We start from the raw sequence: 17,873 nt of genomic DNA on the forward strand, positions 1-17,873 counted from the left end.
ATGTTGGTGCTTATGACCAGAATTGCAAACCTACTTCAAATATAGACACTTTTATACAGTATATTACCTAATAAATTATCTATATTTAAAGTTAGCTTGCAGTTCTAATCATTAGCACCAACATAGATGGGATGTCTTTTCTCTGAATATCAAACCCAGAATTCTATACTGAATTTCTTGTAGATTGCTGTACATGGAAAAGGGAAATAATCACATTATCCAAGAGCTGGGCTTTATACAACCCATAACATATATTGCAATTTTCTCCTGGCGCAAAAAAAAAAAAAAAAAAGATTTAAGGCTGCAGCCACTTAAGGCGTTCTCCGCGGGCGACTAGGAACATTAGGGAGTCTTGCCCAAAGACTTCTTAAGGTAGCTATACATCTACTGTGTATCGGCAGATTCAACCAAGAGACAAATCTCTCTTGCGTGACACTGCCATTAAGGGGAACAGTGTCTGGCATCTTGCAGCATGCACAATCGAGAAGGTTACCAATTTTCGTCCCGAAGTTGGTTGCACTGTCAGTCGGGCATGCACTTGGCAGCACTGATTTTCATCCAGTGCAATTGGCCGCCAAGTCACCTGATGTATGGCCACCTTTACTGTTTTAACCCTCCTGGCGGTCAATTAAAACCGCCAGGGGGCAGTGCAGCACTATTTAAAAATTTTTTTTAATCATGCAGCTAGCCTAGCACTAGCTACATGACAGCTGCTGTGCAGTGGCATCCCACCACACTCTTCGATCGCCTCCGGCGATCAAGCTGTCTGGAAATCCTGTTCTGAACGGGATTTCCATTAGGGCTTCCCCTGTCGCCAGGTGGGATAACGTCATAGACGTCGTGACGTGAAAGGGAGCCCCGATTTGCTCAGCTCGGGCTTACCGCCAGGAAGGGTACTGGCTTTAGCTGGGATTCAACCCCTTGTAAAAGGCTGAAATCCTACATCAAAGGCAACCACACTACCCAGCTGAAAGGGGTCTATCTGTCCTGCTGCATTAAATAGCCAGTTGATTTTACCTTTATACCAAAGCTGCCTAGACACTATTTTTATATTGACTTTTTTTCCCATGAAATATAACTAGGGCTTCAAGCATCCTGAAAAATGGTAGGGCTTCTTTTCAGGGAAGTAAGGAATGTGTGTTCTGTCCCTTGCCACTCTTTCCTAAAGAAAAGCTTAGGCAGATTAAGTAGAATTAAGGGAACTTTTTTTTTTATTATAATTCACAACAAAGCAAAAACTACTTCCTCACTTTGCCATGTGCCCTGTTGATTTCTGTAAAGTGTGATGGAAGATTTACACTTGGCACAATGTGAAGGTATACAGTCAGGTAACAATGGGTTTGCTTTCAGAGTAGAAATGCCTGAGCTCTGACCTGCTGCAGAATCTGAGATGCTCATTCAATTCCAACCTGCATACATGCTGAACTCATTAGCATATTACTGACCACCTCTAGTACAGGCACTGGGAAGAATTATTCATGAATGGGTTTTATATATTGACAGTAAATTATGATGACTTTACATAAAGTATAGTGATCATGCCTGAAAGTGGCCATTACAATTCAATTTATTTTAGCTGTAATATTTTAAACTGCTGAATCAGAACAAGTACGGTAACATGCGTTAGTGACCAGAGATGTGGAGTCGGTACAAAAAAAAAAATCATCCAACTCCTCAGTTTACTGAAATCACTGACTCTAAGTACCCAAAATTGCTCCAGCTCTTTGACTCCACAGCCCTGTTAGTGACACACCTCACTTGTTCCATGCAGAGAAGTGATAGAGCAGCCAGATTAATTGCCATTCTAAGGCAGAGCTCAGCTATGGCGGCATAGTCCTCTCATATCATGCAATATCACAGATGGATAGACATTAGGTGGGAATATTTCTCAGCTACAGCTGAATGTCAGGAATGGAAGTTCTGGCACCCCCTGTGACATAATGCCATGACTTACAATATGTTTATTTGTAATTTAAACAATAATTACCAATTTGTAATAAAGGTATAATCTTTATATCTTATATTAATTTCTCAAACAGGCTAATCAGACTGTATGTGGTGAATGAGGTGTAAAGCTGTATGCAGTAAATTCCAGAACCATAGGTCATTTATATACAAATCTGTAACATGCCAGCAACAAGGGAAGGGTGAATGTTACTCCAACCTATGTCTGCTGTATTTTGCACTAATAAAACTACATTTTCATGGATTTTTTATATGTACTGTATTTTTTTCATCTGTCATTTTGCATGAACTGACTACAGTTAAGATGTGTAAATTGAATAACTGCAAAAAAATAAAAATTGATAAGTCCAGTACTTTTGTTGCAATAATTTAGGCAGCTGAACAATAATGTGTCCACCTAACATCAAGTCTCCTAGCTGTATAGAATACATACTGTAAGCTGTTCTCATATTCAAACATTTTGTAACATTTCTTTAGTTGTGCTTGGCTGATTAGATTCAGTATAGGATTTCTCCACCACAAGTCTCTTTTCCTTACATCGACCTGCTCTGTAGAGGTGGTCAGTGCATGCTGATCATTCCAGATTGCTTGGAAATGAGCCAATCTGATTTACTTCATGACCATTCTGGTTCAGGCCCAATCTGCATACAGTCTGGAATTATGAGTAGTTAATTGAACATCTCTACTCTATATAGATGCCCACACTTTTGATACTGTTTTTTCACCACCAGGATGGCTAATCTGAAATGTAGAAATGTTAAATATTGTCCAGCATATGGACAATATCTAACATTTCAAACAGCCTTGAGGGCCCATTCACACCTGAGCGGGAATCGCGTGATTCCCGCTCAGGGCAAAGCGCTAGAGGTTTTGTAAAAACCGCTACACATTGTAGCCATCGGCAGTGTTCTTCCATGTTTGCGGTTAGAGAACCGCAAACGCGCTGCATGCAGTGGTTTGCCGGCAATTAGCGTGCAAAATCACTCCCGCAAAACTTCTGCGGTTTCAGATGTGAACAGGCCCCTAAAGGAGTTAGCAGGCTTTTATAAATAAAATAAGGGCTACTTAGCCGGGGCTTCGTCCTGCCCCAAGCTCCCAGCATGTCCCTCTCCGCAGCTCTGAACACAGCCATTCGCTGCCTCTACCTCCCGGTCCGAGGTGATGACGTCGGCCTGACCTAGAGGTCGGCTTATACTGCGCGAGTGGTGCTGTCAGTCACCGCCACATGGACTGGAGAGTACTGCGCAGGCGCAGTGGTTCTGCAACTGCGCAGTACGCTCCGGGCTGCGTGGCGGTGATTGGCAGTGCAAGTCAGCCTGATGTCATTAACGTGGACTGGGATGCAGAGGTGGCTGCAGGCAGAGCTGCGGCGAGGGACATGCTGGGAGCTTGAGGCTGGACATAGCCCTTATTTTACTTATAGAAGCTTGATAACTCCTTTAAGTTTACATCCAGAACCACTAGTTTTTAGCAAGCTTATAGCTTATAATTTTCACAAAGCCACACCAACCCCACATGCACACAGCCGGTTTCAGACTTTTGGTTCTCATCAGTGCATGGCAGGGAGTGATATGGCTGTAGAAGATGGGGTCTGTACCAGTAAGTACAACACAGACTACCCAAGCTCCTGAGCTGCTTGGACATTCTGTTGTACTGGTCCAAGCCACACCCATCCCTGCCATACACTGATGAGGACCAGCAGTCTGAAACAGGCTGTCTGTTGGGTTGTTGTGGCTCTGTAAAATGAATAAACTTGCTAAACAGTAGTTCTGGGTGTAAGCATGGCTTCAGGGACATAAAGAAATGATTTGCATATTCAGTAGTGATGCATTGTGGGAAACCACAATTGCCCACTTACAGCTGAATTATCAAATACCTTTTTTAATAAAGGCAAATTATACAGAGAAGTATGTGAGCAAAGATGAAAGAACACATGACCTGTTGAAACAATGTATATATTTTATACATTTTTACATTTGAAAGTATGACATTTACAGTACTCATTTGATGTACAAAAAGTGCACATTTACACATATACAAACTGATATCCTTCTCTTAGATATACGTGTGAAGCTTCATTTGCAATATAGAGCATTGGTCCTGCACCTCATCTGTGCTGTGTAGTTGTTCCAGTCATAAAATCCCCATAGTCTGAGATCTATACACTGATCTGTACTGTTCTTTAACAGCACAAATTTAATGTCCTACCATGTCCGGAATCCATTTACTAATACTGTCCAGTAGCTTCCAGTCACCTGCCTGTGGCTGTCAGACATCCACAAGTGCTGCTCCTGCCACACCTATGGGACTCACAGTGATCAGAGCAGTGTGTAGTGCAATGACTGCTTCCAGTCTCTTAGTTACCACAGTGTAAGCATCTATGCTGACAAATCAGATATTCTGGGGGCTCCAAGGAAACTCTCCAAGCACCCTCACTTCATGACGGAGTCTGAGGCAGAAGAATTATTGGCAATGGTCTCATTTCCTTTTGAGGACTCTGAGAATAAAAGGGAAAAATATGTAAATCGGAAAATTGATCAGCAAGTAAATCTGATGAAAAAAAAGAAAGTGTGTATTCCTAACATTAGGATTATTATATTAGGAGATATTTTTTGCAAATTGCTTGTAATTTCATTTTGTACTGTCCCGTACACCGTATTTAGGAAGAGAGAAATCCTTGTGAGCTACACAGCCATACTAGTGAGCATATTACTTATTTACTGTTTGCCACATACCTTCCTTCTCCTTTTTCTCCAAGTTTTCTTCTGCTGCAGTTTTATCCGCTCTAAAGAAGATCCTCGCACTGCTCAGTGAGAAGTATAGTAGCTCAAACTCCTAACAACAAAACGATAAAGAGCAAAAATTAATTCTACTCTAAGGCAGGGAACACACTACATGCGTTTCTGCGCGTTTTGCCGCGAACCGCACGATTTTAGAGGCTATTGAAAATAATAGCCTAGCTCGGGAAACGCTGCGCCGCATGCGTTTGTGCGCGTTTGCGTTTTTTTCCGCGTTTTGTAGCCGCACAGTTTTCTGTTTTTTTCCGCACATTGCATGACACTACATGCCATGCAAACGCAGAAACGCACGCGGAAAAACGCACGCGTTAGACGCGACCGCAAAACCCGACGGAAACCTGGGAAACGCAGGGGAAAACGGCCCTGCAAGTGTGTTCCCTACCTGAATGCAATACATAAGCTCCACTCTTTAGTTAGCCCATACAGACCTCAGACATTTATGCTTAAATAACTGCTCGTAATTAATTTTCTTAACAGTAATGTATGAACACCTCTTTTTTGCCCATCAAAACAGTCACAGCTGGATTTTGGGTGACTGCTTTGTCCCTGTGTAAGGCAGGGAGCTCCCAGCTTCTCCTCCTCCCCTCTCTATAGGACAAAACCTACCTTGTCTTGCCAAGACTTGTGTCATTGGTTGATGGCAATCTGTTTTGTACTTGACCAGCCTTCCCCCAAGAATAAGCCCTAGCTTACTGTGAGGCAGGCTGGCCTCCCCAATGTGTCCCCCCCCCCCCCACCACCTTTGCACCCTCTGTAGAGTGGCAAGCGAGGCGTAACCAGTACCGCAGAATAAACTCACCAGCTTCCAACATACCAGCATTAAAGTGGATTCGAGGTGAACTTTTACTCATTGCATAATTGTGTTCCTTTCCTATTGATTATAGGGCATTCCTCAAGCCAAATACTTTTTTGTTTTTGTTTTAATACTCTAATTCCCTAAAAACTAAATAAACCACACCCACAGGGTTTCAGAGAGCTTTGGCAGTAGCAAGGGCTCATGGGAGCTCAGTCTGGGCAGGAGGAGGAGGAGGTGTTACTAGCCATTGATTTCAGAGGCAGAGGGAAGGAGGGGGATTAGTTTTTTTCACAGGCTGATTGCTCAAGATACAGATAAGCCTGCCTCTATGTAATGTTTACAAACATGGCTGCTCTCATTGTATCACAGGAAGAAAATCATTTTCTATTAAAGCTGTTTGCAGCTAGATTTGCTGTATAAACTATCTAAACTTTAGATAAGATAGACAAGTTACTTGTTCTAGTTAATTTTTCATCTCAGATCTTCTTTAAAGATTCTCCTCAGCAGCGTCCAGCTCTCCTTGACAACATTGGCTCCTGTCCTATTACGCACATACATACCGCCACGTCACATGACAAGAACCGCTGTTGTCAACCAGAGGAAGCCGGTTGCTGCTGAGGAGAGATTATCACAAGCACGTTGGAAGCAGGCTAGTTTCTTCTGCTGTACTAGTAATGCTCCGCTCGCCACGCTGCAGAGGGAGAGAGGGAATGACTATACTGGGCTGGGGTGCCGCTGGGGACCGGGACACATCTGACTGCAGGGAACACATTGCATCACCCCTCAAAATGATAAGCCCTAGCACATATTTTGGGGGTAAAAGTAATATGACAATGTCTTATTTTCAGGGAAACACTGCATCTGATGGCTGTCTATTAGTGTATAGCAACCTATAGACTGGAGAACAAGTGACCACAGACTGTTGAAAGGCTAGTGAATTAGTTGTATGATTGCAGGCACCTGCGCACCTATAACATTTTCTTGTCTTTATGTTGTAAAGGGTGAGTGTGCCTTGACAACAGTGTTAATTGAGCGTTTGGCAATATATTACAGAGAGGGAGGGATCTTCATTTTGGAGCAACATTTATGAAATGTGGATCTGCTGATGAACAATATATATATATATATATATATATATATATATATATATATATATATATAGTGTGGTCACCAGTAAAAGGAAGTTCATCTTTACCATTGCTCAAGCCCTTACCATTGCTAAGCATTACATAATCATCCAGACAGAATCTATAACAGGCCAGAAAATAAAAGGTTAGTTTACCTGGAGATAAATGTCCAGCCTCTTCTGGGTTAAATTCATGGTCTGAAGCAGTTTTTCATCCTGATTGTTTGTCTGCACATTCTGCTGCTTGGAAATGGCTCTCTTTTCCTTCATGTATTTTTCCCTGACAGACTGGAACCAGTGTAAAGAGTCAAACTCCTGATACTGGTCTAGTAACTTCAGGATGTAGGCAACACCTGCATATCAACACAGAATAGTCCATTACACAAGGCAGCTAGCTAGAAAGGGCTAAGCAAGTACCGTACATGTATTCAGTAACATTAGGAAATTCATACAGATGACTTCTGTAGCAAGAGGAATGATGGGGGAGTGGAAGCATAGTTCTAGTGATCCAGTCAATTCAAAGAAGAGACAGGTGTCCTGCCATCCGCCAACAAGACACTGCAAAACAGGTCAAGCAAGGAGGGGAAGATTTTCTCCCATCCCCCTTGAAGAGGACTGGAGATTTCCTTTAAAGTAAAACTGTTAGAATGGCAGCAGCTTACCCATTGCAAAGCCATCATCAGTAAAGGCAGCGCCAACCTTGTTCTTCTTGTTGAGCTTCTCTTTACAGTTGATAGAATGCTCAACAAAATTGAGGGTCTGATAATAGAGAAAATAGAAGCCCTGTCAGATAACATTGTCAGAAACCGTAAAATTAAACTAACAGGCTTATGAAAAGATCTGGAAATGCCAACACCGATCACTGATACACAAGCAGAAGTTTTTTATATCAAATTAAGGGAATGAGGGAGTCGACTAGTATTTGGGTCGTTTTCTAAACCTAAAATGAAGGAAAAAAAGGAAAATGTAATTTTTGGTCAGAAAACTTAATGTTTTTGGTTTAGCTCTATACATTGCACGAATTTATGGCAAAGGTTTGTCAGCATGATTACTTTGTTTTTATGTGCATATAAAACAAGCATTCCAGAGAACTTCTCATAGATCCTAGCAGATAAGAGCATCACATTTTTTGCCAGTCAATGAAGTATTATTCTAGGTGATGGCACAGAAATAAAACCTTTAGCTCTGCGCAGATAATTCCTCCAGCAAGGCGGGTGCTTGCTAGTGCTGGGCACAGAGGAGGACTCCCTGCATCTGTACATGGTACCATCCTCAGACGCGACATGACTTTTCTTTTTTTTTAACTGCCAGCTAAACACCCAAACGTGACACGTGGTGTTACCAAACACCACCAATTTACATTTTTGAGAGGAAACCGCTTATTGACAAAACACATCTGAACTTTTTCCTACTTCAAGGGTCCAAATTTGAAGAGCTCAGTTATACTTTAAACTGAGTTTAATTTTCAGAATATATAGTATTCATAAGACAAGATGAAAAAAATCAAAAGAAATGAGCAATGTTCCTTTATGCTCTCTTCTAAGAAGAAGGTTTTAACTTTTTTTTTTAATAAACCAAAGCAAAGTTTATTAAAGAACTGCAAGTCATACAGATTATTAGCACTGACACATTTTTAACCTGGACACGGGGTAAGCCGCCGCGGAGGATTCCTCAGGCCATGCTGGGCCGATTTGCAAAATTTTTTTTTCCAAACACGCACTTTGCTAGCTGCGTGTTTGTTGCGATCCCCCCCGCATACCCCTTGTGCAGCCTGGCCAATCGGCGCCAGGATGCGGTATGGTGGATCGGGATTCCCTGTGACGTCGATGACATCACTCCGTTCGTCGTCATGGCGATGGGGGAAGCCCTCAAGGAAATCCCGTTCTGAAAGGGATTTCCTAATGGGCAAGCGGCGCCGGCGGCGATCTAACAGTACGTGGGGACGCCGCAGGGAGGGGGGAAGCATGTAGCTAGCGCTAGGCTAGCTACATGCTATAAAAAAAAAGTGAGAAAAACCCTCCCGCGGCCGCGCAGCCGCACAATTCATACCGCCAGGGAGGTTAAAGGAGTATCATTATGTGTAGTGCACCAACTGGTTAGTTTTGTAAGCAGGGTCTTGCTACAGTAATGTTTGAAACAAAGTTTCTAACCTTAAAGAGAATCTGTATTGTTAAAATCACACAAAAGTAAACATACCAGTGCGTTAGGGGACATCTCCTATTACCCTCTGTCACAATTTCGCCGCTCCCCGCCGCATTAAAAGTGGTTAAAAACAGTTTTAAAAAGTTTGTTTATAAACAAACAAAATGGCCACCAAAACAGGAAGTAGGTTGATGTACAGTATGCCCACACATAGAAAATACATCCACACACAAGCAGGCTGTATACACCCTTCCTTTTGAATCTCAAGAGATCATTTGTGTGTTTCTTTCCCCCTGCAGTTCTCATGCACTGAAGTTTCAGGCTGCTCTTTTCTTCCTGCAAACAGCTTTGCCCTTATGCAATTCCTCAGTATGTGAAAGCCCAGCCAGCTCAGAGGACGATTTATCCAGCTTGTAAAAGATAAGAGAGAAGAGAGAAGCTGCTCTAATCTAAATAACACACAGACAGTGTGTATAGAGGGGCCTGGAAGGGGGAGTTCATAGCAGAACCACAACACTGAAGAACTTGGCAGCCTTCCAGACACAGGCTGACAAGTCTGACAAGAGAGAGATAAGTTGATTTATTACAGAGACTGTGATAGTACAAAGTGCTGCAGTAAGCCAGAACACATTAGAATAGCTTTTGGAACTTGTAGGATGATAAAAAAACAGGATGCAATTTTTGTTACGGAGTCTCTTTAAATAAACCAGGATTCATTACTTTAAGTGACTCTCCAGACGAAAAATCTACTCAGCAGCACTGAAAAGGCTTTATTTTTCTTTAACAATTTCACAGCATCAGAACTTTGTGCAGCTAAAAATGAGGCTTGGGTAAGAAAAACAGAAGATAAGCTCAGCCCCATCAAAGAAATCTGCCTAGGCATGTTTCCTCTGATGCTGTGCAAAGCATGATGGGATTTCTGATGATGTTCTTGTTGCCTAGCATGCACAGCTGGTAGGGGTTATCAGGACACAGGGCAGTTGGAACTGTGTCTCATGCTCCCTGTCACCTCCTTTCAACCAAAAATATGGGTGCCCCCATGAAATCACAAACATTTGCCTATTCTTTTAAAACAGGGTGGGTAAAAGATTATATCTATTTTAATTAACATAACTAATATAACAGAGTTATTTTGTTTAGGCTGAAGATCTTCTTTAATGTCTAAAAACAAAGTCATTATGGGCCTGATGCAGGAAAGGCTGGTAACTCTGCGGTGCATGGGCAGCCCACGGCAATTTTACTCTTCCAAACACTGGTGGAGCACCGCCCAATACTCTATTAGCGACAGGCACATTAACGTGGTAACAGGCGGTGCTAACAGAGAATCGGGCGGTCTTCCTCCTGGTGTTGGGACCGGTAACATTGTTGTGTGCCTCCTTGTGCATAGCAAAATTACAGCCTTTAGTGCATCTTGCCTAATATGACTGTAGTGGCCTTATCTTTTTTTTTGTTTTTATTACTGATGCATCAGGTTTAAAATCAAAGCAGAACAAGTCAAACATGTACAACTTCCTATAAGAACAATACACAGGGCTGGAATTACCATAAGGCACTATAGGCACGTGCCTACAGGTGCCAGATGATGGAAAGGCGGCTCATTCCCCTCCTGAGTGCCTCCCTCCCTGTGCAGAGTACTGAGCAAAGTGTTAATGAGAGGTTACTCACTCAGCTCGCATGAATTCCACTGACCAGTTCTCCCTTCAGGCAGGGGTACCTCCAGCTACCTAATACATGGGGGCACCTCTAGCTACTTAATACTTAGGCTACACCTCTGGCTACCTAATACTAAGGGGAACCTGTAGCTGCCTATCACAGGCAAGGGAAATAAGGGAGATGTTACAGCTGGGCCAGCCAGCACATTTGTGGTGCGGTTTGGCGGGTGTTTGTAGGTTCAAGGAGGGCAAAGTCTAGGATGCCAGGACATCTGTGCCTATAGGCTCCTGTGACGTAAATCCGGACCTGGCAAATAATAATTTGACTATTTGACAGTAGCATGCTAGTGCAGCATAAACGTGCAGCCAACCACAGTAAGACAGATCAGGAGTACAGCCTGATGCATAACCAGGGCTGTGGTGTCGGTACAAAAATCTTCCAACTCCGACTCCTCAGTTTCTGAAACCATGACTCCGACTCCAACTCAGACTCCGGGTACCCAAAATTGCTCAGACTCCGACTCCTTAGTCTAACACTTAACAGGGCTGTGGATTTTGTACAAAAATCATGCGGCTCCGACTCCTCAGTTTCTGAAACCACGACTCAGACTCCAGGTGCCCAAACATGCCCCGACTCCGACTCCACAGCCCTGTGCATAACACAGGTTGATCATACATTTCAAACAGTGCAAACAAAGATTAACAAAAGCAAAATGCCAACAATCTATGCCAGACTTAACCAATACACAACAGTAGAGTACTACATTCAGGGTATGCAGTATTACCACATTAAAGTGGCAGGTGTACTAGTTAGGGGGAAATTGTCTTGGAGCTATATATTTGCAAGAAGACATTGCTGCCAAGCTGACCAGATGCCATCACATTTAGCAGGAGTGCCAATAAGTTCATATATGAGCCTGCGTTTCAGAAGAACAGCATTAACAGAGCTAATCCAGCCTCTGCAGCCAATGGTTGTAGGACATAGCCAGTATTTAGGTGAAGTTTTCCTAGCTAAATGCAAGGATTGCTAAAGAAAAGCCTTAAAGAGAGACTGAAGTCTCTCAAAATTCAGGTTTTTATTTTAAAAATCTCTTTAATATCAATGCCCTAACTAAAACGCTGCATCCCCGTGGCTACACACTAACTAAATCCCCCCAAACTCACTGGGGCACATTGCGGGGAGCGCTTCCGTGAAGAGGCAGAGCTTTGGGCTGTAGCTCTGCATCTACACGCGTCCAATCAGCTCGGATCGCCGCTTCTCCCTGCCCCTCTCAGCCTTCTTTCACTGAGAGGAGTGGGGGAGAGGCGGAGATGAGCGCAGATTGACGCGCATGGAGTCAGAGCTGCTGCTCAAAGCTCTGTCTCCCTGAGCAGCAAAATCCACGACCAAGTAAGTTGTGGATTTTTGCTGGGGAGTTTGGGGTGATTTAGTTAGTGTTCAGCCACGGGGATGCAGCGTTTTAGTTAGAGCATTGATGTTAAAGAGAGTTTTAAAATAAAAACCTGAATTTTATGAGACTTCAGAGTCTCTAACATGCTTATCTTTAATCTGGCTAGGGATAATGTTTAACAGACCGAGTCAGGGGTACTGGGGTTCCCATGACATCATGCAGAAACTTGGTAATCTGCAGCCAGTAGGCAGCAATCGAAGGACAGTGCCACATCATATGATAGAATGCACACACACAGAGCAAGCATTTGGGACATAAAAGGGAGACTTTGGGTTTATATTTGAAATATTTTATATTTTCCTGTTTAACCACTTCATGCCATGGGCTGAAGGAAATAAATGCGAGTGACTAGCAAACTAGCCAGTTGTATATAAGCATCTTATATGCATCCTATTAAATGGATCTTTAGATGTCAAATTTCTGTTTTATGCCTGGTACACACTATGTTATTTCCCGTCAGACGGGTCGAAACATTTATTTCTAACAAGTCGGATCAATTTTCCAATTACTTCTATTTAAAATCGATTAGAAAAACAATCGGAAATCAGCTCGGCCCTGTCATAAATTATCAATTTGACCTGTCTATCTGACAGGAAATTGCACGACGTGTACTGTGTACCAGGCATTAGAATTCTACACAGTTTTTTGTAGACACTTCCTATTACAAGTAGCACCCAGTGGAGGACATAAGCTATTCACCTATATGAAAGCACATGAAAGCACAAGATAGAGGTAAGCTTACTGCACTGATGTTTGCCAACAACCTCACAATGTACATACAGTATATGAGTCCTGACTCCTGAAAGGGAATGCTTTTTTTTCTCCACAAACATTTAGATAGCTTTATAAGCAGAATAAGAGATTACAATGTAAACCTACCAGAGGTGGAACAATGCTGTAAAAGTTTCGGAGGTGAATGTTCTTTGCACTTCGGAATTCTGGAGAAAACACATCCACTAACATCTTAAAATATTCAGTACCCTCTGCTGAATTCCGAGTCAAGTCATTCAGAACAGAGTCTAGCTGCCTGCATAGAGAACATTTAGTCACTACGGCACATCTGCACCAAAATGGCAACTAGTGTAAATAATATCTGACAGTAATGGTGTAGCTATAACTGCGGATGCCACACAGTACAATCTCACCTTGCAGCTTTCTGTGTTTCCTCTGAAAGACTCTCCTCTTTAACCAGCTCTTCAAAATTAACAATGTCTTCTAGATCCGGAACAAACCTGGAAATTCAAAGTTTGGTAACCTTTATAAATGTACACAACCTGCAGCTTTATAGAATTGTGTGGCCAGTGAGTTTTTCATGGCGTTATCCCACATATCAAAACACATCAGGTGCAGATCATTGACTGGGAAACAAACAGCTAAACAGACAAAATGTAAAAGCCTCAAAAACATTTATTTGAGAAGGAAAAAAAACAAAAAAGAAGGAAGTAAGAGATCATGTGGCGAGTGATTTGGTCACCCAGAGGGCAAATGCACAGTAGATCCCATTTGATTTGTGTACACAGGTAATCTGCTTGTGCCACTCCCTTTACCACTTCATAAATGGTGGCCTACAATCCTATTCAAACAGGATTTGCTAAAGTAAATCTGAAGCCTGAATGCTCCATAGGCTTCCCCTCAGTGAACAGGCACGGTCCCACTGTGCAAGCGCCAGTAGGGTTCACACCTTTGCAGTAGAATGGAGCTGCTCATGCATGGAAAAGAGTAAAAAAAAAAATAAGCACACGTGCGGCTCTGTGCTACTGCATAGGCCGTACTTAGTGCCTCCACAGTGCAGCCGCACCCACACATAAAGGGGAGCACGACTACCAGCAATATTCAACCTGATGTCAAATATTTTCAATAGTCTCAGCTCTGGAACGGAGAGGTACAGACTAACCAGCAAGCTCATGGTGACCCAGAACTCATTGGAGTGTGTAAGGGACTACAATGGTCCTAAAAGCCCCCTTACTAAGATGTTAAGAAAAACAAAAGTTTGCTTTCCTAAAACAGAAAGAATTTGCGATAATTCAGGTTGGAGTGAGCTTGAGATGTCTCCCAGAGCAACACTGCTGAATATATGCAAATTAACCATTGTACCCTTAGAAGCTAAACACACCTCCAGAACCGCTGGAATGTAATGATGTGTCAGCTTGTTAATTTGTACAGAGCCATAATAATCCAACATGCATACAGACTGTTTCGGATTGTTTGATCCTCATCAGTGCATGGCATGGATTAATTTGGCTCTATGGAGTAGGGCTTGTAACATCGAGAGGCACAGACTAACCAGCAAGCTCATGGAACGGAGGGGGGTATAAAGATCAGGGAAGCCTCTGGACTTTTCAGAGGCTTCCCTCCACTGGGGTAACTTTTTTTTAATTTATTTTTTTATATATATATCTTGCTTCTGGTACACTTAAACCACTTCCGTGGTTTGAGACTGACTTCAGTTCCTGCTCAGGGACATAGATATCAGTCTCTCGCCATTGTGTGCGCTCCCGCTTGCACCCGCACGGGCTCCCATGCGTGATCTCGTCGCCACCAGTTAGTACAGAGATCTGTGAATGAGAACAAAGTTCCCGTTCATCGATCTAAGGGCTCGTGCCAAAGACTGCCAGCATCAATGATATGCCTGCTGTCCTTGTAAAAGACAAAAGTAACACATACATGCTATACTTCCTCTGTGTACTGTTTACAGAGGAGTAAACCAAGGGACATCTAGTGGCCAAATAGTAAATTACACCCCAACACATTACACTACACACTAACAATACATACATTCAGAATTAAAATTAACCCCTTACCTCCCCCACAGCTACCAGAATAAAACATCTGCATATATTAAAAAAAAAGACATTTAATAAAATACATAAATAGTTACCTTAGGGACTGAACTTTTTTAATATGTACTGTATGTCATGAGGGTATATTACTGTTATTTTTGCAAATATGGGCTTGTAATTAGTGACGGACGCAAAATGGAAAAAATACACCTTTATTTCCAAATAAAATATTGTCGTCATCCATTGTACTAGGGAAATATTTTAAATGTTGTGATAACGGGGAAAAACGGGCAAATACAATGTATGGGTCTTATCCACAGTAGAAGATTTTATTTTAAAACTATTATGGCTGAAAATTGAGAAATAAAATGCATTTAGAATAAAATAATTCTTAGCAAAATGTACCACCCAAAGAAAGCCTAATTGGTGGTGAAAAAATCAAGATATAATTTCATTGTGATAAGTAGCTATAAAGTTATTGGCGAATGAATGGGAGGAGTGCTGAAAGGTGAAATCTGCTCTAGTCCAGGAGAAAAAACCCTTAGCAGGAAAGTGGTTAAATTCTGTGAAATATAGTTCTACAAACATGTCTAAAGTAATGCTGGGTACACACTGAGATTTTCTGGCCGATTTACTGTCAGACAACGTGTCTGATCTGCTTTCCGATCGATTTCCAAGCATTTTTCAATCAATTTCCTATTGAAGTAAATGGAAATTGATCTGACAGTAAATCGGCCAGAAAATCTCATAGTGTGTACCTAACATAAGGCTTTATCCAGCTAACTGATCAGCAGTGAGTAGCTATTAGAGCTAGACAGAACATTATGGTTAACACTAAAGCTGGCCACTAACGGTCCAATTTCTAGTGAAAAATCGTTCGAACGATCAGAAATTCTGATCGGATGAAAAATCGTTCACTACACCATCAACTAACCAATCATTTCTTCCTATCTATCATGACCACCAAGAAAATCCAAATTTTCGTTCGACGAAAATTCATTCGGGCGACATTTTTTTCACTCGTTCATAATCGATTGTGTCCACCAATGGAGATTATTTACAACCAATCCGATCAGAATTTCTGATCGCTTTAACGATTTTTCGCTAGAAATTGGACCGTTAGTGGCCAGCTTAACCCTATACAGCCGAGCCTGCACAGTAGTACAAGGCTAAAAATTAAGCAGGGATCCACTTTGAAAGAATCCTCCTAAAACAGGGGCAGACTAGCACACAACTAGGGAATGATGTTTATACCTCAGTCTTAATGGCAAAAGCAGAAGAAACAAGCACTATCAACATACACAAGCAGATGTCCCAAGTAAAACTCAGCGGTGGATTCATTTTACATATAAGGTAAAATGAAATACAATTTACAATAAGTCCTCAGTGCTTGACCAGTATCCAATCAGAATGTCAGACTGCCTGCAGCCACCCAGTGCACAGGGAGAGAGACTCACAGGTGTCTGCCAATTGTGGGTTCCTGCATACAGGACCCTATTGCATGAAATTGCATTATGACACACAGCACAACAGAAAGATGCGCCCACGCTCCAGACTAGTTTTGACCTTCTGACGTCATCAGGGGTAATGCCTGAAACTAGACTTTGGCTGTTCAGTGTATTATAAGTAACAATTTTATGCAAAAGGGTCCCATATGCAGGGAGCAGCAATTGGCAGACACGCGAGTCTGTCTCCCTGTGCACTGGGTGACAACATGAAGGCCAACATTCGGAGAGGATAGTAGTGAAGTGCTGAGGTATTATTGGAAATAAAACTCAGACTTGCACAACACCACATTGCCTCAAGGATGTGCATCATCATTCATCATTGTTTGGTACCTGATTGCATTGCTGCAGCAGTGTAGTCCACCAGACCGAATCATCCTCACATAACCCATAGCATTTCCTGCAAAGAAAGGTCAGGAATAGAAAATGAAACTATTGAATGCTAAAAAATAAAAATGACACAGATAGATCTCATTACCGGAAATGGAACATTTGGGTTTATCTTGGGAAATAGCCTAGCGTCAGTACAGTTGTCCTGTAAGGTTAGTGATTTACTGGCAGTGCTCTACCCAAGCCTCATCAGCTGGGCGCTAATTCTGCTGAGCTCCCGACCAAACAATGCTGCAAACCTGAATCATTTAATTCAGGCAAGCATCCTTTAAGCCCAATCTACACGATACGATTCTTTATACGATTCGATTACGATTCTATTTACGATCCGATTAAATCTGTCATGTCCCATCAGAATTCGATTCGATTCAATTCGATTTGTCATTGTTTTGCAATGGCAAATTGAATCGAATCCTGATCGGACATGTTGGATTTAATCAGATCGTAAATAGAATCGTAATCGAATCGTTTAAAGAATCGTATCGTGTAGATTGGGCTTTAGGGGCAGCAGTACTGTACAATGTTACAGCAGAAGATCTTCCTCACACTCTCTGCTGCTGACACACTATGAAAGAGCTGCTAGAATGCCGCTCATCCTCATTAATATTTACTGCAGTCTGAGCTGGCCCCGCCTCCTCCACATGCTGCTGAAGCTCCAGTAAGCTTTTCCTATGCATTTGAAAAGCCGTGCGTGCGTGTGTCCCTTTGGCAATTGCCCAGGTTGAACCTATGGAAGTGCCAGCCTCATGTTTCCCTGTCTCGTGCGTATGTATTTATGTCAGTTGTGCGCAGGGCGAGCCGAAAGACAGCTCACCCTGCTGCCGCAGAATCACAGGCTGGCATTAAATAGTATTCCCCCTTTTGAGTTGTAGTAACTCAGAGGGAGAAGACATACGCCGGAACCCCGAATTACCCTTACGTGGGGTGCGGCTATAGCATTGCAGCTATAGCCGCGCCGTCATCTGGCGTCACGCATCTCCGTTTGTGTTTACAGTGTCTTTGACAGACTCCACAGTGTCAAGAACAGAAAGACCACCACTGAGGCCCCTGAAGGCCCATACTCACGAGTGACATTTGTCGCCGCAACACGCGGCGCGCGCGTGTTGCGGCGACAGGTCGCCCGTGAGTATGGGCCGCCGCACGCGCGCGCACCCCGAACTGTCGCCCGTCGCTCATGTCGCCAGGCGATTGAAACTTTCAATCGCATGGCGACAGTCGCCGCTGCCCCCCCGCCGCAACTGTCGCTAGTCCGCGTGAGTACGCGGACT

General features: G+C 42.7%; 1 protein-coding gene across 1 annotated transcript in view; it reads right to left on the minus strand.

The window, feature by feature from the left end:
• Window positions 1-3,901: 3,901 nt before the first annotated feature.
• Window positions 3,902-17,873, minus strand: part of WASHC4 (WASH complex subunit 4) — a 93,152-nt gene continuing 79,180 nt past the window's right edge. Inside the window, exons 27-33 of the mRNA XM_068276910.1 lie at window positions 16,549-16,615; window positions 13,076-13,162; window positions 12,810-12,957; window positions 7,348-7,444; window positions 6,842-7,038; window positions 4,701-4,800; window positions 3,902-4,462 (exon numbers count right to left, since the gene is read on the minus strand). Coding sequence (XP_068133011.1) covers window positions 4,398-4,462; window positions 4,701-4,800; window positions 6,842-7,038; window positions 7,348-7,444; window positions 12,810-12,957; window positions 13,076-13,162; window positions 16,549-16,615 — 761 coding nt within the window. The 3' untranslated portion in view covers window positions 3,902-4,397. The remainder of the gene's footprint in view (window positions 4,463-4,700; window positions 4,801-6,841; window positions 7,039-7,347; window positions 7,445-12,809; window positions 12,958-13,075; window positions 13,163-16,548; window positions 16,616-17,873) is intronic.

Source organism: Hyperolius riggenbachi, chromosome 3 (genome assembly GCF_040937935.1).
Source record: "Hyperolius riggenbachi isolate aHypRig1 chromosome 3, aHypRig1.pri, whole genome shotgun sequence".
In the NCBI taxonomy this organism is placed as follows: Eukaryota; Metazoa; Chordata; class Amphibia; order Anura; family Hyperoliidae; genus Hyperolius; species Hyperolius riggenbachi.